This window comes from Branchiostoma floridae, chromosome 4 (genome assembly GCF_000003815.2).
Source record: "Branchiostoma floridae strain S238N-H82 chromosome 4, Bfl_VNyyK, whole genome shotgun sequence".
In the NCBI taxonomy this organism is placed as follows: Eukaryota; Metazoa; Chordata; class Leptocardii; order Amphioxiformes; family Branchiostomatidae; genus Branchiostoma; species Branchiostoma floridae.
Genome location: NC_049982.1, coordinates 7938681 through 7963272, shown reverse-complemented (window position 1 = coordinate 7963272; position 24592 = coordinate 7938681). Strand labels below are relative to the sequence as shown.

Here is a 24592-nt window from a genome sequence, read left to right as displayed (position 1 = left end):
GATTAGTGAAGTGATACAGTGTTGCAATTTTCTCAGGAGGAAATTTATGGTTAAGGGCGGAAGCACACCTAATGCTGAACGGATAGGAACGAAACCTTTCACGAAACAGTTGAATCATTAGATGTGTAAAGAGAAAAAGCGTGCAATTTTCTGTAAGGCCGCCAGAAGGTGTGCGTACTAAGTACTTTAAAGCGTTTAGTAATACTGAAAGGTTTTACGTAACACCAACCAACTAATCACATCATGCATGAATATAATTGAATGCCACAGGGGTTCTAACCAATGACCTTCGACCACTGGTATTCTTCATATTAGCTGCGCATTTCGGTATCTGCCACTGCCACGCTGTCCTCGGTCGGGGGGTGAAAAATTGTCTACAGTAAGAAATTTTTGGTCACGCCAAGTTATATTCTCGCAATGAGCTCGGAGAAGCTGCTTAACGTAAGCGAAGTTACCGGCCGGGCCCGCCGAGACCGACCCGGCGCGGCCCGACCGGTGACGGTGGCCGTGGCTGCCGGGGCGGGGGTGCTGGTGGTGGCGGCCCTCGTCTTCCTCGCTCACGAAGTTAAGCATGTCCGTGAGAACTCCGCTCAACTGAAAGACCAGATCCTGACGCTGAAGGATCGCACCTTGGCCATGGAGATCAAGCAAGACGCCGCTACTGGAAACAAGGAAGAGGCGTCCTGTCACAAGGAGGAAATGACGGCCTTGAAAATCCAACTGTCGTCTGTGCAGACTCAATTAGACAGCGAACGTGCTGAGGTCTCGTCTCTCAAGACGGAGTTGCAGAAGGAGAAAGCTGACGGGGCGTCTTTGAGGGAGAGACTGGCTGTGCTGGAAACCAAGTTCCAACTCGGATTTGGAAATGAACAAGAAGCAACCTACGGAACCTCTCACGAGGTAAGGGGTTAGCATAGATTCTTCTCAGAACTTCGATAGCACTCCCCGCCTCCCTGTTGACAGCATTACATCATAGTGAGCTTTAGTTAACAGTTCTTCAGTCTTTTTATATTCAGACCAGTTTATGGTGTTAAACATACTAGATTTAAGCTACAATGGTACAATCTCACGTTTTGGATATGTCTGTGTCAGCCTCCAATCAACTTGTAAAGCTTAAGCTTACATTAAATGATTAACCTCTCCCTCACTTTACGCTAAATTTCACCATCGCCAGGAAAGCAATGTGATAGCGTTCAGAACTGCAATTGTCTCATATTTTCTCGAAAACAACAATAAGTTCTGACTATATATATATATCATGCACATGAACACCACGGATGATTGGGCACGTTGGGTCACCCACACCTCATGACAGGTAACCTGCCTCGGGCAAAAACTCGACATGTCTGGTTTTTCTACTTTAGATAGCTGTACGCAGTGAACAGTGTCGATGTGTGCGGTGGTGGTGTGGAATAATATGGGAGCTTGCATAAACTGTCGGAAAGTAGCATCATGATAATTTGTGTGGCATTTAGACAGTTATAAGCATGAGTGGCAAGGCCGACTTAGACTTGTCGAGTTAGGGAGGGGTAAAAGAGCAAAACTTTATTCCAGAGACTTAACAAAATAACGCGTGATGGAGTCGGGAACAACATGGAGAAAGTAGAATGGCGTAGCTACAGTGTGCTTTATAGAACCTATAAGTGCGGATGCGGAGTAAAATTTTGAACATTTTACAACAGAAGACTGACCCCGATGTGAAACCGAGTCAAGTTGGTGATGACGTCAAGCTTGGAGATCACAGCGCCCCCATGCGGCGGTCCAAGAGAGCGGCCAACACAATCACAACACCCTACGGCTTAGGTAGGCAGGCATGGGTTCTTTCCTATAAACTTTGAACGCACCAGGAAAATAGACGTTGGTCGGTGGTTACTTCACATGTAACCTTTAATGGTCACTAGTCTGTTCCATTTTCGCGAGAAAGTTGACTACAATAGTGCCAGGGTGGAAATTGTCCTTATTGTTATTCCGTCTCGTCTGACACCATTATAAAATTATGCTACTAGTATATGATAGTGCATTTTGTGATCATGTATTTTTGTTAAGTAACTATAAACCTCAATGCAATTGTCACAGGTGCCTTCCGTGGTCCTGAGGGACCGGCCGGACGAGACGGGCGGGACGGCCGTGATGGTGTTCCCGGTCCGGTGGATGTGGAAGGTGTGGAGGACAATCCTGTCTGGTGCGTACAGTACTGTAGTTATTGTCATATAGCAATGTGACCTGTTCTTGTGCTAATCAGCTTCAGCTTGAGGCGAACAAATTTTTTGGGAATCGATATTATCCGTAAACTCAAGTTACATCAATCTACATGGAACTTAGACATAGGCAAGCTTTAGACGCATAGTGTTGGCTAGTAACCTTTGTTTAACAGTTTGACATGACAGAGACATGTGTAGCTGTTGTACTGGGGTCTTGGGCAATGGGTAATGGATGTCGCACCGTATGGGGCAATGGATATTGAATGACGTGACCTTTACCACCAGTAAATACATGTTACACCCTGTATATAGCAGCCGTGCACTGCAGTACCACTGGGTATGGAGAGCGGCGCTATTCCTGATGGCCACATTACGGCATCCAGTCAGGTCAATGCTGGCAGTTGTGCCGCCAGCAAAGCTCGCCTTCATTCCCAGGTGGGCGCCGGAGCCTGGTGTGCACAATTCAACAACCAGCTGTGGCTACAGGTAAGTAGAGGCTGCAGGGTGTAGGTTATACTTTTTTATCATATCAAATCATTTTTGTCCTGTGTCATGCACATCTTCTGGCATGTTTTTGCATCCTCATCATCATAATACAAGTACTAGCACACCCTTCTTGTTTCTCCTCCAATTTCCTCTATCCAGTGCTCGCTTTCTCGCTCCCTCCCAGGCGTAACCTAGCTCCGCTGACAGCCACTTGTTTGATATTTGTTGACGCAGATTCATGCAGTTATCTATTTTTATTTTAGCATTTTCTAATTATTTGTGTTCCCTTTGTGGTTTTTTGAAAAACATTAAAAAGCAGAAGATATGGGTTCAAATGTCAGCATGGACATTCTCCAATTTAAGTTTCAAAGTTGACCAATCACACTTAAATCATGCAACTATGTACGACATATTCAACTCCGCAGGCATTTTGTACCGCTGGCGTTTCTCAGTGTTTTTCCTGTTCAGGTTGACGTGGGAGCAGAGACTACTGTAGCTGGAGTTATCACCCAGGGTAGAGCTGGTGCAGATCAGTGGGTGACCTCCTACAAACTGCGCTTCAGCAGAGACGGAACCACGTGGTCTACATACCTGGACAAACTTGGACGTGATAGGGTCGGTAACCATTGTCTTCTTCACAAGTTCGATATTTCCAAGGATTTTGCTGACTAGGCCACTTTGCAGAAGAAGACATTTGTAAGACCTGAGACAGCTTACAGATGTGACTGATGCAGCGTAGCAGAGACTGTCATTCTCGAATATTACTAATAATCTATAGCCGATACTGTATGGCTGATGTTAACTAGGATTTTACCATAGTTGATATGAACTGACAGAAGTCATATATGATTTTTTTCCAGATTAGATAGAGTTTTTTCTGATATTTCAGGGTATGTAGATGTACGTGTTCTTAGGCCTCTTTAGTCTAATAAATCATTTATGTGTTACTGCAAGATTTTACCATCTGTTTCCATGTAGCATTGCTGCTAGCCGGCTCCATTGTTTTTTTTCTTCAAAATATCATCCCAGGTTTTCTCTGGCAACTCTGATCGAGACACCGAAGTGCGCCACCTGTTGGACCCCCCGCTAACTGCACGTTACGTCCGGTTCTGGCCACAGGCATGGAACTCTCACCTCAGTATGCGGGTGGAGGTCTTGGGACAGTAAGTACACTATTGAAGTCTTCTCTTCTTTCCGTGTGACTGCCATTAAGACGGTTTTGAATTAATTCGGAGAAGGGCATCTTGGGCTACACACGTCTCTCGAAAAGACATGAAATACCGTCCGTGTTCGAGGAGGTGTAAGCAACCCTTTCTGAAACGGAAACAACAAGGAAACTTGCTGACCTATGGGTCACTAAGCACTACAATTTGTACAAGATGAGCAACACGACACAATGTGCCAGTAAAGGCATTGAAGTAAGATTTCCACTGCGCATTCACTGATGCACAACAAATCATTTTTGTTCTCCTCTGTAGGGACTGCACCGGTGACTAGACACAGCATGCAGACTTGGAAATTTCCAAAGCACAGATTTGCACACAACAGGATGCACATGTATCTGCTTCACAGTTTTAAGTGAAAGACCAATTTTGGCTTTTACTTATGGTGATAGTTATTATTAGATTATCATCTCGGTAAAAATAGTAATATTGTTTTTGGTATGTTTGTTTGGCTTGGTGTTTCCCGCGTTATTTGAGGAGGCCTAGGTGGGTTCAGAAACAGTACATGTATCTCATGAGTCATGGCTCCACTGAGAGTTACTTGACGTATTTAGGGTTACCGATTTAAAACTTGTGACAACAATGTTCAGCCTATTTTATATTAATACCATGTCCTGGTGATTACAGCATTACACTTTATATTGTAGCCGGTGTGTACTGTGTACTGGCTTGATGAAGATGTCAAAGGCTTCATGACGTATAGAAGGATAACTAAATTCCTTGTTTTTATATGCTGGTGTTGCTGTCTGTTCCTAGTTACTACCCTGTCTTCAGTCGTGGAGAAATTTTGACTAATGTTTGCAAAGAAGGAGATGAGAAAATACAAATGTAGCTACTTTATTTGTGCACTCAGAACCTATCAGGCATTTATAGCCAGAAATAAAGCAGACTGTTCCACATACATATGGACTCTTTAATTTCAACATTTCTGTACACCTTAAAATGACTGCGGGAGTACAGGTGTAAGATAAACCTGACACCCCCACCCCCATTCATGTTTTTGTATCTTGCTACGCCGATAACGTGACATCTCCATGCAATGACGTCCACCAACTGATGTCATCTTGCTATAAACTGTGTATTTGACTTAATAAAAGACATTCCAGAAATCCAACTGTGACTCTACCTGTTACCGTCGTATTTCCTGTAGTTATGGGTTCCATCTGCACGCCATCTCACTTTCCACCAAGAGCGTTCAACTTGTTCCTCGTGTTTTTTCGGGCCCCAGAGCAGGCAGGAGCAGCCTAATGTTCAATGCCACCTGTGCATACGGCAGCAGTTGATAAACAACTGTGTCTGTATTCAGACGAACGTTCCATGCCAATAGTCCGAAAGGAAGGAATGAGGAAATTTGGTGTCATGTTTTCTTTTCACTTGTCTAAATTTGAATCAAAGTGAGACAAGGGCTTGTTTTGTAAAGAGCTGGTGTGGTCGCTCTTAAGGTCGTTAACCCCAACTTATAGGACAACTTTGTGTCAGCCCTAGAGGTTCACAGTTCGGCTGATCTCCAAGCAGATATACAGGTGGCAGTTGGTTAGTATTCATATTGGCCGATACAATCCCGGTGGGAAATGGAGATTGTATCGGCCCATGGATACTGCCCTCCTGCCACATGTAGATCTTTTTGGAGATTACAGTTTGGTCACGTCACGTCAGGACACAATACATTATCCAGCTCATACCAAAATCTTTGAAGAGGACAGGTAGTCAGAATAGGGTGAGTCAGCTTTTTTTCGCAAGCTTGACTCGGGGCCAATATTGCTTCACATGTTGTAGTCAATAAAGTCAAATTTGTTTGGGGGATAGTGATGATTAATGGACTATACAAAAGCCTTCATGTCCGTACTAGCTCGGAAAATTCCTGTGAATTCTAACTGTCCTATAATTCGGGTGAATGACCGTAAAAGCGACTACACCAGCTCTTTGCAAAACAAACCCTTGTCTCACTTTGTTTTGCAGAAAACAAAACATGACACCAAATTTCCTCGTTCTTTCCTTTCGGACCATTGGCATGGAACGTTCGTCTGAACAAAGACACTGCTGTTTATCAACTACTGTCGTATGCACAGGTGGTATTGGCCATGGGAAATGTACACTTCAACCAATCAACGTTTCTTTACCCTGTGACGTTGCTGTAAACTACGCATTCTTGTTACAAGTTACAGGGTATTTTTTCTGACTTCTTATTCAAGTCCCGACTCTTGAAAGGTGGAAGTGCTCTCAGGCAACAGAGAGTGACGTTATAGATTTGTCCTTTCTCTGTCAGTCTGTTATCGCTACAAGCTGACAATGAGCTCGGAGAAGGCTGCATATGGAGGCGAGGTTCTCGGTCGGGCCCGCCGAGACCGACCCGGCGTCGCCCGACCGGTGACGGTGGCCGTGGCGGCCGGGGTGGGGGTGCTGGTGGTGGCGGCCCTCGTCTTCCTGGCTCACGAAGTTAAGCATGTTCGTGAGAAGTCCTCGCAAGACGTGTCTCACTGCTCCCAAGAAGTGTCTCAACTGAAAGACCAGATCCTGACGCTAAAGGATCATACCTTGGCCATAGAGATCAAGCAAGACGTCGCTACAGGAGACAAGGAGGAAGCGTCCTCGCACAAGGAGGAAGTGACGGCCCTGAAAATCCACCTGTCGTCCCTGCAGACTCAACTAGACAGCGAACGTGCGGAGTTGCAGAAGGAGAAAGCTGACGGGGCGTCTCTGAGGGAGAGACTGGCTGTGCTGGAAACCAAGTTCCAACTCGGGCATGCTGAGGAACAAAACTTTGGAAACTTTCGAGAGGTATTTTTTTGCCAGTAGCTTGCTACAACACAGAAGTAAAATCTGACAGCACATGGAACCGTGAATATGCTAAAGTCAACCCTATAACAACACTGGCTTCTTAGTCTTAACATCTCGGCATTAGGTCTGTAAATAGAGTTTATATTCCACTTCTTGATCCTTCTTGTGTGTCTGAAATGCTATCACTCATATAGCGATGTACAATGGTTTGTAAATGTTTACCGGCAAATGTTTAGGCCATTGGTTCCCTGTTGATTTGCTTTCTTGAGATGCTAGAACAATTAGGAATACTCAAGAGCCAAGACAAGCAGCTAAACGAAAAGTCTAAGAAACCTGCTTTTTTTATAAAGGGCGAGAAGTCCAACCAAGCTGACAGTGTCCCTGAACACAACGCTACCTTGCGGAGGTACAGGCGATCCCCCAACTCCGTCACACCGTACGGTATGTAGGTTATCGTTTTGTTGGGACTTGACTCGAAAGTGTGTGTTTATGCAACATTTCTTATTGTGCCCACTCCGATTTTTATTTACAGTTTTCGCGTTCTTAGACTCGAAGCTTGCACTGTCAGTACTTGTCATACGTCTTGTGTTAAATTCACGATATATAGTTGTTATGTTGTGTTACGTTTTCTATTGCAGTATTGGAAAAATTTTATGTTACGTTTTCGTTACGTTTAAGTGCTTGTCGACGTAGACCCTTAGGTCTCTGTACGTACTTTCATTTTGTTAAAAAGTGGCGACATGAAACGCACTTTCACCAATATCTTTTTGTCGCTTATGATAAACAGTGTAGATATTCAATCGATATTCAAATTTTGCAGGTCCCTTCCGCTGTCCCGAAGGACCGGCCGGACGAGACGGGCGGGACGGCCGTGATGGTGTTCCCGGGCCGCCCGGGCCTCCGTGCGGATGTGGAGGGTGTGGGGAGCCGTCTTGCGAACAGGTAGGACATTTTTGTTTAAGCGTTCTGTAAAAAACATAATTTCAATTATACGTTTGCGTATTATTGAACATTGGGCGGAGTTGTTTTATGATCATTGTGGCCCGTTGCCATTGTAGTTTCCAAATCAAAGAAGCAAAAATTGAATATAAAATTTATATTGCCAAAAACAGCTTTTAAGAGGGACTGAAATTCTGTACTTTGCTCTCTGACATATTTGCACATGTAGAATATGTTGAAGAAAGAAATATTACAGCTAAATCACAAATGTTCCCAGGGTCCTCCTGGACCAGAGGGCCCGCCTGGACCACCTGGAGTAAATGGATCAAGTAAGTTCCGCGCTTGTGATCACGTATAAGTCCTGCTCTCGTTCACAGCATCATGGTCTATATACACTTCAACATTTGTGCTGCTTTGTTAATACCTCAGATATAGGTGTATACATGTATACGTGTAGCAAACAGGCTAGGAGTAGGTGGTCAAAATCAGTTCCAGTACATGTGTTGTACTGTTCCATCTATACGCTAAGGGATATTCCACACTTTGAATGAATATTGAATGGTTTACTGTCTATTTTTGCACCTTCCACATTTTCTCTACGTTTCCTCATCCAGACCACAACTACCGTGATATACTGGCGCAGAGCATCTGTACAGCGGTCACCGACCGAGGAGCATTCATCTTCGCCATCCGTCGGGACTGTAGTCGTAACGGGGACGGTCTGACGTGCAACGACATGTGCACCTCCCAGGAAGATGTTTTCAAGCAGGGAAGGTCTGTGCTACAATGTTGTAATTGAATGTCGAAATGTTTATTTTTTCAATTGCAAAACTACCAGTTCAGCAGACAGTGATTCTTTCCTCTTTGAATCTTTGAATGCACCAGTCCTTTTGTTCACGAAAGGAGTTTGCTATCAAACGTCTTTGTTGAATGGCACAGTATTTTTTGTGTTATAAAGTCGTGGTTCTCTGTCACCAGAATTATTAAGATAAGTCGGTGTGGCTCTGTGCGCTGTGTGTGTGTGTGTGTGCGCGCGCTCGCGCGTGTGTGTGAACATTTAGCCACTATATGATATATAACGTTAGTATCATGATTTGTTGATGATGATTTCTTTTCCACAGCACCTCAGAGTGCTTTGATGCCGTACATGTGTACGGAGGTCGGCCTGTCCTTTCATCCGACCACAACACTGACGCTGGAAAAGTTGGCCCTGCCGCATATCGCTATAATGGTGGCTGTGCCCATCCCAGCTGCGGACCAAACTACTGTTGCTGTCGCGTTCGCTAGCTCTAGCATCTTACCAAGATTAGAGATTGCCAAGTGAATATATATCAAACAGCACGTCTAACCAATATCTTTCAAATCCAGATCTATTCAATTCTTAGGTTATGTTCTTTTGTTTCTGAAAATAATTCAATAGACACTTTCAGACATGTTTCCTTTGCTGTATCATAATATCCATAAATTAACTTTTTATCACTTGAACCTATAAGAATTTTGCTAAGTAATTTTCTATGTAATTTCATATTTGCTTCTACGACTCCTTGGCTTTGTCAGTTCGACGTGCCGTACAATAAACAAGAGAGAATTTTTGTATGTCCATATTGTCACTGCAAGGTTTGTGCAAATTCGTTGTGCTGCACAATAAACAACCTTAAGCACTTGAAAGGTCATATGCTTGCCTGGAATTATTTGTACATGTATGGAATTAACCCAAAGGTTCGACAAATGTGCATCTTGAAACTTCCACTTTATCCCGATATAATCATAAAGATACACATGTACTTAATAGATATATAGCATACGTATACATGTATTATCTCAGATAATCTAGCCATTGCAACAGAAATTGATTCAATGTAATCTAAATTGAGTGGAAGTCAAGAATCTTGGTTTATCTCTGCCTCACCCCTCTTTACGTTGTGTGATCGCCTGAATTTTTTCTGACAGTAGATCTTCGGAAGAAATATTTTCTCGCCTTTCCGATACGTGTCAATCTATCCCAGACTGCTGCGTTTTTGGACTTGCCTGATTTTCTTTTCTTTCATCGTAGTTTTGATGGAAGTAAAAGAGTCAATGGAGGTCGATGTGGAAAACAATGAGAGTGACCACACCAGATCTTTACAAAACAAACACTTTGTTTCGTGGAAGAGAAAAGATGACACCACATTTCCTTGTTCTTTCTTTTCAAAACTATTGGCATGGAACAATCGTTTGGACAAAGACACTTCTGTTTACAACCTGCTGCCGTGTTGATGTTGTGAAGTAAGGTGCACAGTTGGTATTGTTGGGAAATGACATCTTATACCTGCACACCTCAACCAATCAATACTCCCTTTGACGTTGTTGTAACTTATACATTCTTTTTACAGGGTATTTTTTCTTACTTCTTAGTCCCGACTGTTGAAGGGTTGACGTGCTCTCGGGCAACAGAAAGTGACGTTATAGATTTGTCCTTTCTTTGTCAGTCTGTTCTCGCTACAAGCTGATAATGAGCTCGGAGAAGGCTGCATACGCAGGCGAACTTACCGGCCGGGCCCGCCGAGACCGACCCGGCGCGGCCCGACCGGTGACGGTGGCCGTGGCTGCCGGGACGGGGGTGCTGGTGGTGGCGGCCCTCGTCTTCCTCGCCCACGAAGTTAAGCAAGTCCGTGAGAAGTCCTCCCAAGAAGTGTCTCAACTGAAAAACCAGATCCTGGCGCTGAAGGATCGTACCTTGGCCATGGAGATAAAGCAAGACGCCGCTGCTGGAGACAAGGAGGAAGCGTCTTCGCACAAGGAGGAAGTGACGGCCCTGAAAATCCACCTGTCGTCTCTGAAGACAGAGTTGCAGCAGGAGAAAGCTGACAGGGCGTCTTTGAGGGAGCGGCTGGTTGTGCTGGAAACCAAGTTCCGACTCGGGCATGCTGAGGAACAAAACTTTCGAGAGGTATTTTTTTGCCAGTAGCTTGCTACAACACGGAAGTAAAATCTGACAGTGCATGGCTGTAAGTTCAATGAACTGTGGATATGCTCCTGTTTTAAAGTCCGCCCTATAACAACACTGGCTTCTTAGTCATAACATCTCGGCATTGGGCCTGTAGTTAGAAGAAAATAGAGTTTTTGTTCCACTTCTTGTGTGTCTAAAATGGTATCAACATACAGCGGACGTAACGTGGTTTGCGGGAAATATTTAGGCTATTGGTTTCCTGTTTTCTTGCCTTCTTGATATGTTATATAAAGCAATTAGGAATACTCAAGAGCCAAGACAAACAAAAAGTCTAAACCTACCTTTTTTTTTATAAAGGGCGAGAAGTCCAACCAAGCTGACAGTGTCCCTGAACACAACGCCACCTTGCGGAGGTACAGGCGTTCCGACAACTCGATTACGACACCTGCAGGTATGAAGGTTTTTGGCGACGCCTCAGGGGCTAGCCTACAATTTATAGTGTGCGTCCGTTTGACAAGAATTCCCAAAATCCCGCAGGCATATCAGGAATTTTTCCACGCCTGCGTAGTTGCATCATCCCTTTAGAGGGGAATAACTCTGGAATGGGTTGACGGATCATAATATTTGAAATGTAGATAGCTTCAGAGATGCCTTTCATAATTAAATACTAATCATGCAAATCAAGGGCTAATTTACATAATTAATGATGGCAGTTTATAAATACATTGCATTTCGTGTTAAGATTACGAAAAAATATGCCATATGTAACTAAAAAAGAGAATTATAAGACTTACTGTTAAGTATATATCTGATTGGCAAAAATTCCCGAAATTCCACAGCAGTTCGTTCGCCCGTGCGTAATTGCACCACATTTTGGAAGGGAATAACTGGGGAAGGAGTTGACGGATCATCGTGATTTTTGATATGTAGATAACTTCGGAGATGCCTTCCATAAATAAGGACTATTAATGCAAACCAGGGGCTAATTTGCATAATTAATAACCACAGTTTATCAAGCCACATAATACGAATTTCATTATACTAGGACACTTAAACTGTTAAACATGACATATGTAATTAGAGAGAAATATCGATAGATATCAATCATGCAAATCGTTACCTAATTTACGTAATCAATGAGAAATTTTGTATTTTAGTGTTAAATGACGAAAATTCCATTCTTGCGACATTTGGCAGCAACATGTACGTTAAGTTGAACATGCAGACGTAAGACAAATTAGGGTCTCATTAGAGTCAAATTAGAGTCCATTCCAAGACACCATGCGGATGTTTGTTGCCATTGTTTAGAATTGATTTTAAAGTTTTGTAATTATATGTCTAGGACATTTGATACTTCAGAAATATTTTTAACACTGTTTCAACTTTATAAATATTTCCCTGGTCCTGTAAAACTTTGGAAATATTCATGGTGTCGAATTGGATACTTCTAATGGTTTCTAAATAATGATAACAGCATTCTACCATTATTTACCACTTTCTACCATTTTTTGTAAATGGTTCAGTGTGCTGGGAAGATAGCAATTCACACATCCTTGCAAAGTATGGTTGGGTGCCATGCAACAATGGCCCACCGCAAAGGATCCACAAGTGCCCAGCAGTGAAATCTAAAAATATACAGATGCAACAATACGGCTTACTTTAATGGGGGCTATAAACTAATTTTACCATTTGGCAAATTTTACAAATATTCGTAAATATTTGTAAATGTGAAATAATCACACAGAGGTTTCACAATTATTCTAAATAAAGATATTTTTGTACAGTTACTTTCAAAATGTTTCTAATATATTCGAAGAAATTCAAATAAATGAGTATTTTCTTAGTCAGTTTTTTGAAAAGAATTTAATCATGGTGGCTCAGATATTCTTTTATTCAAAATGATTCAGACTAATCGCCTAAAAACCCTCATGGTGTCTTGGAATGGACTCTACAATAGCTTTCTTTGCTAAGACTTTCATACTTTGAACACATTGTTATTTAGGTAGAGGAGATGATCAACTGATATCTTTTATGCAAATTAGGACCTTATTTGTATGATCAATGAGAAACATTTATTAAAGGTCACTCGAGCTCGTCACAAGAGATCGCCTTTCTTGTTAACAGCAATGCCCTTCAAACATCCATCACGTGAAACAATCTTCATATATACAGCCAGGCGAAAGATTAGCACACAATTACAACACACCTAAAAAAACAATCATTAATACTTATAAACAATAAAACCGTCGCCATGGCCATAGTTTTTATTGCCACACTTATTGGCGTTTTGTTGGGACTGGACTTGAAAGTTCGTGTTCATGTAACGTTCCTTATCATGTCCCTTTCCGATTCTTATTCACAGTTATCGCGTTCTTTGACTCGAAACTTGCACTGTCAGTACTTTACATACGTCTTGTGTCAAATTCACGATATAGTTGTTCTGTTGTGTTACGTTTTCTATTGCAGTATTTGAAAAATTCTGTGTTACGTTTTCTAAAATCCCAAAATGCTCGTCAACGTAGCCCCTTAGGTACGTACTTTCATTTTGTTAAAAAAAGTGGCGACATGAAACGCACTGTCACCAATATCCTTTTGTCACTAATGATATAAACAGTGTAGATATTCAATCGATATTCAAATTTCGCAGGTCCCTTCCGGGGTCCTGAAGGACCGGCCGGACGAGACGGGCGGGACGGCCGTGATGGTGTTCCCGGGCCGCCCGGGCCTCCGTGCGGATGTGGAGTGTTTGGGGAGCCGTCTTGTGAACAGGTAAAACATTTTCGTGCTTAAAAGCATTCTGTAATTATAGGTTTGCGTATTATTGAACATTGGGCGGAGTTGTTTTATGATCATTGTGACACATTGCCTTTTTAGTTTCCAAATCCAAGAAGCCAAAATGAATGTATACTGCCCCAAAACCCCTCTTTAGAGGGACTAAAATTCTGTAGTTTGTTTTGGCGTCACGTTTTGGCAAACTTTGAACAGCACATGCATCGCCATCATCATCTGCCGTAATCAACCAGTGCTCTCTGACATATTTGTAAATATAAAGTTTGTTGTGTTAGTTTATTTAGAATGGTTTAGTCCCCCCTCATCGATGGAACAGTCGACGCATGCGGACTAGGGCTTTGGGGGTATTCCTGTATGAGACCGTCAGGGTGAATGCACATTGTCATCGAGTGACCTACATCTGTGTATGTATATGTGTGATTCTTCCCTAGTATAAGAGGGAGTTGGAGCTGGATTAACATGTTGAAGAAAGAAAGATTACAGCTAATCCCAAATGTTTCTAGGGTCCACCTGGACCAGAGGGCCCGCCTGGACCAGAGGGCCCGCCTGGACCAGAGGGCCCGCCTGGACCAGAGGGCTCGCCTGGAGCACAGGGCTCTCTTGGTGCACAGGGACCGCCTGGACCAGAGGGCTCTCTTGGTGCACAGGGACCGCCTGGACCAGAGGGCTCGCCTGGTGCACAGGGACCGCCTGGACCAGAGGGCTCGCCCGGAACACAGGGCTCGCCTGGACCAGAGGGCTCGCCTGGAGCAGAGGGCTCGCCTGGTGCACAGGGCTCGCCTGGACCAGAGGGCTCGCCTGGACCAGAGGGCTCGCCTGGAGCACAGGGCTCGCCTGGAGCACAGGGCTCGCCTGGAGCACAGGGCTCGCCTGGACTAGATGGCCCGCCTGGACCACCTGGAGTAAATGGATCAAGTAAGTTCCGCCCTTGTGACCACATATACGTCCTGCTCTCGTACACAGTGTCATGGTCTACACACTTCAACATTTGTTCTGTGGTAATATTACCTGAGATATAGGGTGTATTACGTACACATGTAGCAAACAGGCTAGGAGTAGGTAGTCCTCTTAGTAGTCATAATCATGTCCAGCACATGTGTTGTATCCGTCTAAAGACTTTAGTTGCCATGGTAAGGGATATTCCACACTGAATATTGAATGAATACTGTCTATTTTTGTACCTTCTACATTTCTCTACGTTTCTTAAATCAGGCACAGACTACGTCAACTACCGTGACGTACTGGCACAGAGCATCTGCACAGCGGCCTCCAACCAAGCATCAGACATCTTCGCCATCCGTCGGGATTGCAGACCTAATTACGGGGACGGTCTGACGTGCAACGACATGTGCACATCTCGCAAAGCGGCCATGATAGCAGCTGTCGGCAGCCGGAGGAGGTTTGTGCTACATTATTGTCATTGAATGTCGAAATGTTTATTTTTTTTCAATTACAGAACTACGAGTTCAGCAGACAGTGATTCTTTCCTCTTTGAATATTTGAATGCACCAGTCCTTTTGCACACGAAATGACTTTGCTATCAAACGTCTTTATTGAATGGCAAAATATTTTTTGTAATAAAGTCGTGGTTCTCCGTCACCAGAATTATTGCTGTTTTTTTGTGTGTTGTGTTAAGATAATTCGGTGTGGCTTTGTGCGCAAATTCCAGTTTTTGACAAATACTGTATCTATTTGTATGGCACTGTACATCTCTCTCTCTCTCTCTCTCTATATATATATATATAGAGAGAGAGAGAGAGAGAGAGAGACATATGTCTATATATGCAATATTTGTGTGTGTGCATTTGTGTGTGTGTGTGTGTGCGTGTGCGTGCGCGCGTATGTGTGAACATTAAGCCACTATATGATATATAGTAGTATGATTTGTTGATGATGATTCCGTTTCCACAGCACCTCAGAGTGCTTTGATGCCGTATATGTGTACGGGAATCGGCCAGTCCTTTCATCCGACCACAATACTGACGCTGGAGAACTCGGCCCTGCAGCATATCGCTATCTCAGCGGTGGCTGTGCTTTTGCGGCTAACGTCTGCGGGCCAAACTACTGTTGCTGTCGCCTTCGCTAGCTCTAGCATCTTCCCGAGATTCTCCCGAGACTGGGGCAGTAAGTACACAGATTAATTCCTCTGCTCTTCCTGTGTGACTTTGAATTATGTGATTTCATGTCACAGTAAAGATATTTGAAATATTTTCACCTGCACCGATACTATTGTAACAACCATCTAAAATGACTGGTTTTAATCTTAAGGTAATAGTGTACAGATATTTGTTGAATACACAAATATATGTTATTGTTGTTTGTCAGAATTGTCTGTCGAGAAGTCAAGGACGATTAGTGCTGTACCATCAAGGACAACCCAGCATTTTTCTTCTCCGTTTGTAGGGACTGCAACAGTGGCTAGACACAACAAAGATGGGAGTTTACCAAAGCTCAGATTTGCACAGTAAAGGATATCTTTTACCTGATAATGTGATAGTTTACCGTACGTACACCTATATATATATATATATATATATATATATATATTCTGTTTTTTCCTCACCTTTGATACTTAATTCAGATATCCAATCAGTATCCTGATTCCTTTATTTGTATCCAGCAGATCCTAAGATTGCTAAGTGTCATTATGAACCAAAATACACCTAGATTCTTGTCTTTTCAATCATGAGTTTTTATTCAACCAAATTTTGAATTATACATGTACACAAGATTATACAATAGCCACTTCATTTGTGCAGAACAGGAGCTTCCTAAAGCTCAGATGTACACATAACTGGATATCTGCTTTGCAGTTTGAAGGGAAACACCAGTTTTCTTGTAATAGTTCGCAGCATTTACACAGAAAATAGAATGATGTATTTTCTTTACATTTTTGTTTCCTTATCTTTGATAGCTAACCATCTCAGTAAAAAATGGAGACATTGTTTTCTGTTTGTGTGTCTTGGTGTTTGTCCACAGTTGTTCAAGGTGACCTAGCTGGGTTCAGAAATGGCATGTTATGAGTCATTCTATTAAGAGAGTAATTTGAGAATGAATGCTATATCTACTAAGTAGTATAGAGATCATGGACTTGTTAATACCATGTCCTGGTGATTACAGTATTACACTTCTATATTGTAGCTGGTGTGCACTGTGTACTAGCTTGATGAAGATGTCAAGGACTTCATCGATCATTTGAGGAAGAAGTACTAAATTCCTTGTTTTTGTATGCTGGTGTTGCTGTCCGTAGTCTAATTGTTAGAAAGTTTGGCTAATGCATGTACACAAGAAGATGATATAATATATACAATACAAATGTAACAACAGCTACTACATTTGTGCAGAAGTCATCAGGCATGTATAGTCAGAAATAAAGCAGACTCTTCAATACATATAGGCTCTTTTATTGCAACGTTTCTGTACAGCTGTAGCTTTACATAAATACATTGTCTATTTACATTATAATATACATGATAAAGAAACAACATAAGCCACCTTGACCAAACCTTATGCCCCACAATGTGCTCCCAGCAGCATGTACAAGCATGTTTTGTGTTGACACTCCCTTTCCACTAGAAGCTAGAGTATCAGCCTGGTTATGTAAATGCATTTAAGTTCGCGGGGATTTAATTTCGCGGTAGCGGAAAAAGGGACTTTTCGCGGTGGTTTTAATTTCGCGGTAACATCATAGACTGCAGTCCACCGCGAACATTTCTGCATTTATAGTAGTTCACCGGGGTTCCCATACTCCACCTGTCAATATGATGATGATGGGCTTCATTGGAATTCTCTTTAGACGCATTTGTTCAGGGTGACTGATAAATGTGACCTGGCATGCTGATTAGAAGAAGATTAGGATATATTCAACACACGTAACAAACTGAAATAGACTACACATTAGAAGCAACCATGCCTGCATAATGCATATCCATAATCACGAATCAGATCTTGGGTACAAATATTTTCTGGATAGTCCTCGCCTTTCTGACATATCTCAATCTAGCCCCAGGCCTTTATGTGCATGGTCTTCGGCAATTCTCTGCTCGACTGATGTTGATCTTTTCGATAGTCGTTTCCTCGTGGGTTTGACGTAACTTCGTATACTTTTCTCCTCAGTGTCTGCCAGGCTTGACTGACATGGTGTTTGCAAATATTCACTAAACTTTCGTGTCATTCTGCTGACGAGAAGGGTCTGAAAAGGCAGCTGACAAATCCCGAGAAAGTGAAATGTCAGCCAGTATGTGCCACTGTATCCATTCAAGCGAGCTAGACAAGTTTACACATGAATGCTTACTTGGACAGTGCAGTAATGCTGTAGTGTGTAGCCAATATTCAAGAGAATTGAAGAGTCTTCATTGTAATTGTTATGACACAAAATGCCTGCTACTAATGAACGAATATAAACGAACGTTTTCATTGCCTGCGTCGGCTTTTAGTTGTCGCACAGAAAAGGTGTGTGATTTTCTGTAAAACCGCCAGGAGATGGGCGTAGTTTAAATCCTTTATTACAAGGTGTTACGATACACCAACCAATCAGATTTCATACACATGTGAACGTAATATATTTTCTGACAAATGGCTCTCAATCACTGGGGATTCTTCTATTCTTATTAATAAGCTGCGTAAGTCAGTGGAGTGGGACAATTGTGGGCTACATATTGTCCTCCTTCGGACGGACAGTTGTCTACAGTAAGTGACAACAGTATTTGAGCGTTTAGCGGTCATATCGTCGCAATGACTTCTGAGAAGCTGCTTAACGTAAGCGAAGTTACCGGCCGGTCCCGCCGAGACCGACCCGGCGCGGCCCGACGAGAAGGGGCTGCACGAGCAACCTCCATGGAGGAGCTCTACAGAGCTGACCTCCATGGAGGTTGCTCGTTCAGCCCTCCAGCTCCACCGTGCGAGCTCTATGCGCTATGAATACAAACACTTGGTTCTCGTCACCTTCATGGAATTTTTAGTACGACATGGAGGAGGTTCTCTCGTAGAGGACAAACAACCGGACTGAACTAGCAGCTGTACGCAAAACATGGTACACGGGCTATGAATGTTTTTTGATTCGCGTCACCCAAAACCAATTGATCTTAGCGCTCCATACAGTAACAAAGGGCTGTTTGAGTAGCGCTCTACGGGTTATGACTGTAAACACTTGGTTCACGAAACCCAAAACAAATCGGTCTTAGGGCTCCATTCAGAGATACTGTAAACAACAAACACACGGAGCCGATAGCTGTTTGAGCAGCTCCACGGGCTATATTAATGTAAACACTTGGTTCACGTCACCATCAACAAATCGGTGTTTAGGGCTCTATACAGGGATACTGTAAACAACAAACACACTGAGCCGATAACTGATCGAGCAACTCCACGGACTATATGAATGTAAACACTTGGTTCACGTCACCATCAACAAATCGGTGTTTAGGGCTCTATACAGGGATACTGTAAACAACAAACACACTGAGCCGATAAATGATCGAGCAACTCCACGGGCTATATGAATGTAAACACTTGGTTCACGTCACCATAAACAAATCGGTGTTTAGGGCTCCATACAGAGATACTGTAAACAACAAACACACGGAGCCGAAAGCTGTTTGAGCAGCTCCACGGGCTATATGAATGTAAACACTTGGTTCACGTCACCATCAACAAATCGGTGTTTAGGGCTCTATACAGGGATATTGTAAACAACAAACACACTGAGCCGATAACTGATCGAGCAACTTCACGGGCTATATGAATGTAAACACGTGGTTCACGTCACCATCAACAAATCGGTGTTTAGGGCTCTATACAGGGATATTGTAAACAACAAACACACTGAGCCGATAACTGATCGAGCAACTCCACGGGCTATATGAAGTAAACACTTGGTTCACGTCACCATCAACAAATCGGTGTTTAGGGCTCTTTACAGGGATATTGTAAACAACAAACACACAGAGCCGATAGCTGTTTGAGCAGCTCCACGGGCTATGGATGTAAACATTTGGTTCACGTCACCCAAAACAAATCGGTCAGAGGTCTGTCCAAGCAGCGCTCCACGGGCTTTGAATGTAAACATTTGGTTCACGTCACCCAAAACAAATCGGTCAGAGGTCTGTCCAAGCAGCCCTCTACGGGCTTTGAATGTAAAAAGTTGATTCAAGTCACCCAAACAAATCGGTCTTAGGGCTCTATACGGTAAACGGAGGGCTGTTTGAGCAGCTCTACGGGCTATATATGTAAACATCTGGTTCACGTGAATTACCCAAGAAAGTGAATATTTTTTTCTTCAAGCGGGTTTTTGGTCACAGTGAGTTGGGAAAAGTACTAGTAGTCGGAATTTATCGGTTCGCTCCCTTCACGTGGTGACCCAACCTCTGCTGAGAGAATACTGATACTTGTTTGCCATTGTAAAGAATGCAGAAACTTCGCACCTTTATGCTAATTCTGTTTTGGTTTACTTCAGGCTCAGCCCTGTAACAAGTTTGTAGACATCTTTGGCAAATTATCCTCCTTTGCTGGCTAATTCCTTCCCCAGCTTATGTTACTTTTTTATTGCCACCGGAGAAATCTGCATGGAGATTAACATTTTTGGTTCAATACGAAAAAAACAACACATATGGCTTCATCAAGATATATTTTGACCTGTTATGAGGAGATCTCTAAAGAAGGGGTGCCTGCTTTTATAAGAATATAACGGCTTTCGTAAAATGTACGAATTTATAGTTATTTTATACGATTCATTACCAAAAAACACACGGATTTGAATACAAATGAGCTTTGCGAAATTCACACTAAATTTGCGACTAGTAGAGCTCTTATGCATTCCGTAAAAACAAGGACGTTCTATCAGACATTGGTAAAAACAACCCATTAATTGAATGAAGCGGTTTGTTGGCTCTCGCCAGGAAAGCCCGAAGTTCGCACCTCCGTGCTAATCCGAAATCGCCCTTACCACACCAGGACACTGACGCCGGAAGCAGCTGGCTTATCGTCGTATAACTTTCCAAGCAGATGTTGGTCGAGTAAAATTTCCCCGCTGGTCCTACATATGAGATGTTCACAATGTTGAAGACTCTACTAACCTGTACAATGCTAGATTGGAGAGTGGGTCATGTAGTCTGGTAGAGCAAAAATGATATAAGGTCCTTGGGAAGAGTACTATAATGTCAAAGTACAGTTTTCGCAAACTATCTTTGACTACTAGTATTGAATCAATATTAATCTCAAAGGTTTTAATATTGATACACAAGTTTGTAAGCTCTTCACAATTCAGGCAAAGGACACCTTTTGTGATCACTACACTCCTTCGTCTGAGTTTGGTACTTATTAAGTCTATTAACCTTAGGCCTGATCTGATTGGCGATCAAAGAAACACACAAATCTGACTTAATTCATATGAGTTTTACGGAATCCATACGAACCTTTAGAGCTCGTATGAATTCCGCAAATATGTCCTGAATACACCCCTGTAACGACAGACATGGTACATCATGTATGCTTCACCTTCAAGAAATCATATTTCTCAAACCACCCCCTTCCCACCACACTCACAAACACGACTGTAACAATGATTTTTCTCTTTCATGGCAAATCAAAACAACCCTTTCATTGAATGAAGCAATCGGTTAAATGTTTTTCGCTCTCGCAAGGAAAGCTGGAAGTTCGCACCCCGTGCTAATCCGACGGACATCGGCTTTACCACGCCGAAAACAGCTTCCTGACTAGAGAGGCCTATAACTTTCCAAGCAGAGGTTGGTGCAGAAAAGTGTGATCCTTTACTCCAATGTCACTTTCTTCATTGGTCCTACCGGCACATGTGAAGGTCAAGATGTTCTCTACAAACCTGTACATGCTGGCTTGGTCATATAGTCCGTTAAAGTGATAAAGTCAAAGTACAAGCCTTAGGTTTTAATATCCAACACTAATGGTGGGTACAAGCAAGGAGGTGAGAAAACTTTCTTAGTACGAGGTTTGCAACATTGGTGGGTACTGTTATAAACCATCATTACTACATACCAATTATCAAGTACCATTATATGATCTATATCATTATTCTATTGGAGAACTTTGCACGCTAATATGAGGTTTCTCCCATTCAAGCACGTATCCCGCTCCACTTAGAATGTAACGTTACCCGCAGTCGCCTTCGGTGCACTGTCTTCGAACGGGACAGTAGTGTATTTTATGGGGGGTGGGATCTTGGTTCGCGATTTTAAACACTACATAAGTTCTCTTAGACATTACATAAGTTCGAGCAAGGACGTTCGAGGAAGGGGGTTTGCCGAGGAAGGGTGTTCGCTTAGGAAGGGAGTTTGCCGAGGAAGGGAGTTTCGCCTTCCACAGCAAACTGGCACAAGACAACCTAGCCAACGTTGAAAATAGTAACCCCCTTCCCCCCACCCCAATAATAACCAGACCTGTTCGAAGACTGCAACTGAGGATATACTAGTACCCGCAGGGGGTTTATACATATATCATTATCTGTATTTTTTTATATTACGACATAACCTTTGCTTTATCAATTTTTCTAGAGTAACTGATAACAAAGGCATAAAGCACTCTACATGTACAACTGATGAAAAATACATTAGATACCTACAGCACCCACTGATCTCTATCCATATAAACATTGCACACGGTAGGCCAAGTTTAGATTTACAGCTCAAATGGTTCTAAAGAAAAATGTTATGTTACTGCCAGTTACTGACCAACCTATCTTTGATGTTCATGATCCTCAGAATCAACACTTGTACATGTATAGAAAGGTTATTTGCAACAAATTACTTCATACAGAGGTTTCGAGAAGCTCGTTGTTCTGTCAAGCAGAGGTTGGTGGGAAAATCGCGACCTTTTCCTTTCATAATTTTTTTCGACCTTCAAAAAAATATGAATCAAAGGAAATGGTCACGATTTTCCCCACGGACCTCTGTTTGGGGACTACGTCATAGGTCAGAAAGCCAGCTGCTTCTGGCGTCAGTGTTCTGGTGTGGCAAGGGCGCGCTTTGAGACGATTTCGGATTAGCACGCAGGTGCGAACTTTCAGCTTTCCTTGCGAGAGCCGACATATAAACAATGCACCGCTTGCTTCATTCAATGAGCGGGTTGTTTTTTGTTCTTTCAACCTTTGTATCAAACCAAGGATTTTTTAAGCTCCTTGATCAAACCATACAAAAAATTAATAATTATTACTAGTGTTTGTGTGCATTGCGCGCGCGCGCGTGTGTGTCGGGGGGGGGGGGGGGGCGTTCTGTTGCCCACTTTGCAAAAACAACATGTAATTGCATAAAAGAAATATTTAGACCTGTTGCAAACCTCGTTCCAAGGAAGTTTTACCTCATTGCCAATATCCGACAAGGATGGGTGGATTTGTTTTGGGTGACGTGAACCAAGTGTTTACATTCATATAGCCCGTGGAGCTGCTCAAACAGCTATCGGCTCCGTGTGTTTGTTGTTTACAGCAAGGAGGTTATATTCAGAATATAAAGAACCTCCTTGTTTACAGTATCTCTGTATGGAGCCCTAAACACCGATTTGTTGATGGTGACGTGAACCAAGTGCTTACATTCATATAGCCCATGGAGCTACTCGATCAGCTATCGGCTCCGTGTGTTTGTGTTTACAGTATCTCTGTATGGAGCCCTATTAAAACACCGATTTGTTGATGGGGACGTGAACCAAGTGTTTACATTTATATAGCCCGGGGAGCTGCTCAAACAGCTTTCGGCTCCGTGTGTTTGTTGTTAACAGTATCTCTGTAAAGCCCGTGGAGCGCTGCTTGGACAGACCTCTGACCGATTTGTTTTGGGTGACGTGAACCAAATGTTTACATTCAAAGCCCATAGAGGGCTGCTTGGACAGACCTCTGACCGATTTGTTTTGGGTGACGTGAAACAAATGTTTACATTCATAGCCCGTAGAGGGCTGCTTGGACAGACCTCTGGCCGATTTGTTTTGGGTGACGTGAACCAAGTGTTTACATTTATATAGCCCGTGGAGCTGCTCAAACAGCTTTCGGCTCCGTGTGTTTGTTGTTTACAGTATCTCTGTATGGAGCCCTAGACACCGATTTGTTGATGGTGACGTGAACCAAGTGTTTACATTCATATAGCCCGTGGAGCTGCTCAAACAGCTTTCGGCTCCGTGTGTTTGTTGTTTACAGTATCTCTGTATGGAGCCCTAAACACCGATTTGTTGATGGTGACGTGAACCAAGTGTTTACATTCATATACCCCGTGGAGCTGCTCAAACAGCTATCGGCTCTGTGTGTTTGTTGTTTACAATATCCCTGTGAAGAGCCCTAAACACCGATTTGTTGATGGTGACGTGAACCAAGTGTTTACATTCATATAGCCCGTGGAGCTGCTCAAACAGCTTTCGGCTCCGTGTGTTTGTTGTTTACAATATCTCTGTATGGAGCCCTAAACACCGATTTGTTGATGGTGACGTGAACCAAGTGTTTTCTTTCATATAGCCCGTGGAGCTGCTCAAACAGCTTTCGGCTCCGTGTGTTTGTTGTTTACAATATCTCTGTATGGAGCCCTAAACACCGATTTGTTGATGGTGACGTGAACCAAGTGTTTTCTTTCATACAGCCCGTGGAGCTGCTCAAACAGCTTTCGGCTCCGTGTGTTTGTTGTTTACAATATCTCTGTATGGAGCCCTAAACACCGATTTGTTGATGGTGACGTGAACCAAGTGTTTTCTTTCATATAGCCCGTGGAGCTGCTCAAACAGCTTTCGGCTCCGTGTGTTTGTTGTTTACAATATCTCTGTATGGAGCCCTAAACACCGATTTGTTGATGGTGACGTGAACCAAGTGTTTTCTTTCATATAGCCCGTGGAGCTGCTCAAACAGCTTTCGGCTCCGTGTGTTTGTTGTTCATAATATCTCTGTATGGAGCCCTAAACACCGAATTGTTGATGGTGACGTGAACCAAGTGTTTACATTCATATAGCCCGTGGAGCTGCTCAAACAGCTATCGGCTCCGTGTGTTTGTTGTTTACAGTATCTCTGAATGGAGCCCTAAGACCGATTTGTTTTGGGTTTCGTGGACCAAGTGTTTACAGTCATAACCCGTAGAGCGCTACTCAAACAGCCCTCTGTTACTGTATAGAGCGCTAAGACCAATTTGTTTTGGGTGACGTGAATCAAAAAACATTCATAGCCCGTGTACCATGTTTTGCGTACAGCTGCTAGTTCAGTCCGGTTGTTTGTCCTCTACGAGAGAACCTCCTCCATGTCGTACTAAAAATTT

General features: G+C 43.0%; 1 protein-coding gene across 2 annotated transcripts; it reads left to right on the top strand.

Moving 5' to 3' along the window:
* The first annotated feature begins 293 nt into the window (after positions 1–293).
* LOC118413824 (collagen alpha-1(XVII) chain-like) lies at positions 294–15879 on the top strand. Of its 2 annotated transcripts, XM_035817378.1 has the most exons (8): positions 294–777; positions 6572–6688; positions 7039–7129; positions 7509–7630; positions 13850–14261; positions 14559–14745; positions 15258–15470; positions 15750–15879. In XM_035817378.1, the coding sequence occupies exons 1-7, from the start codon at positions 418–420 to the stop codon at positions 15430–15432; spliced, it is 1464 nt and encodes a 487-aa protein (XP_035673271.1). In that variant the 5' UTR covers positions 294–417; the 3' UTR covers positions 15433–15470; positions 15750–15879. The 2 variants fall into 2 exon arrangements, with proteins under 2 accessions (XP_035673271.1, XP_035673272.1); XM_035817379.1 differs by lacking the exons at positions 294–777; positions 6572–6688; positions 7039–7129; positions 7509–7630 and adding exons at positions 10027–10556; positions 10914–11007; positions 13204–13325.
* The last annotated feature ends 8713 nt before the right edge of the window (positions 15880–24592 follow it).

Bases quoted from the DNA above. Each gene is read 5' to 3' on its own strand.
- LOC118413824 (XM_035817378.1), top strand. From the start codon at position 418: ATGAGCTCGGAGAAGCTGCTTAACGTAAGCGAAGTTACCGGCCGGGCC. The intron at 7,130-7,508 runs GTATGTAGGTTA...CAAATTTTGCAG, and splicing joins CAACTCCGTCACACCGTACG to GTCCCTTCCGCTGTCCCGAA. The intron at 14,262-14,558 runs GTAAGTTCCGCC...TTCTTAAATCAG, and splicing joins ACCTGGAGTAAATGGATCAA to GCACAGACTACGTCAACTAC.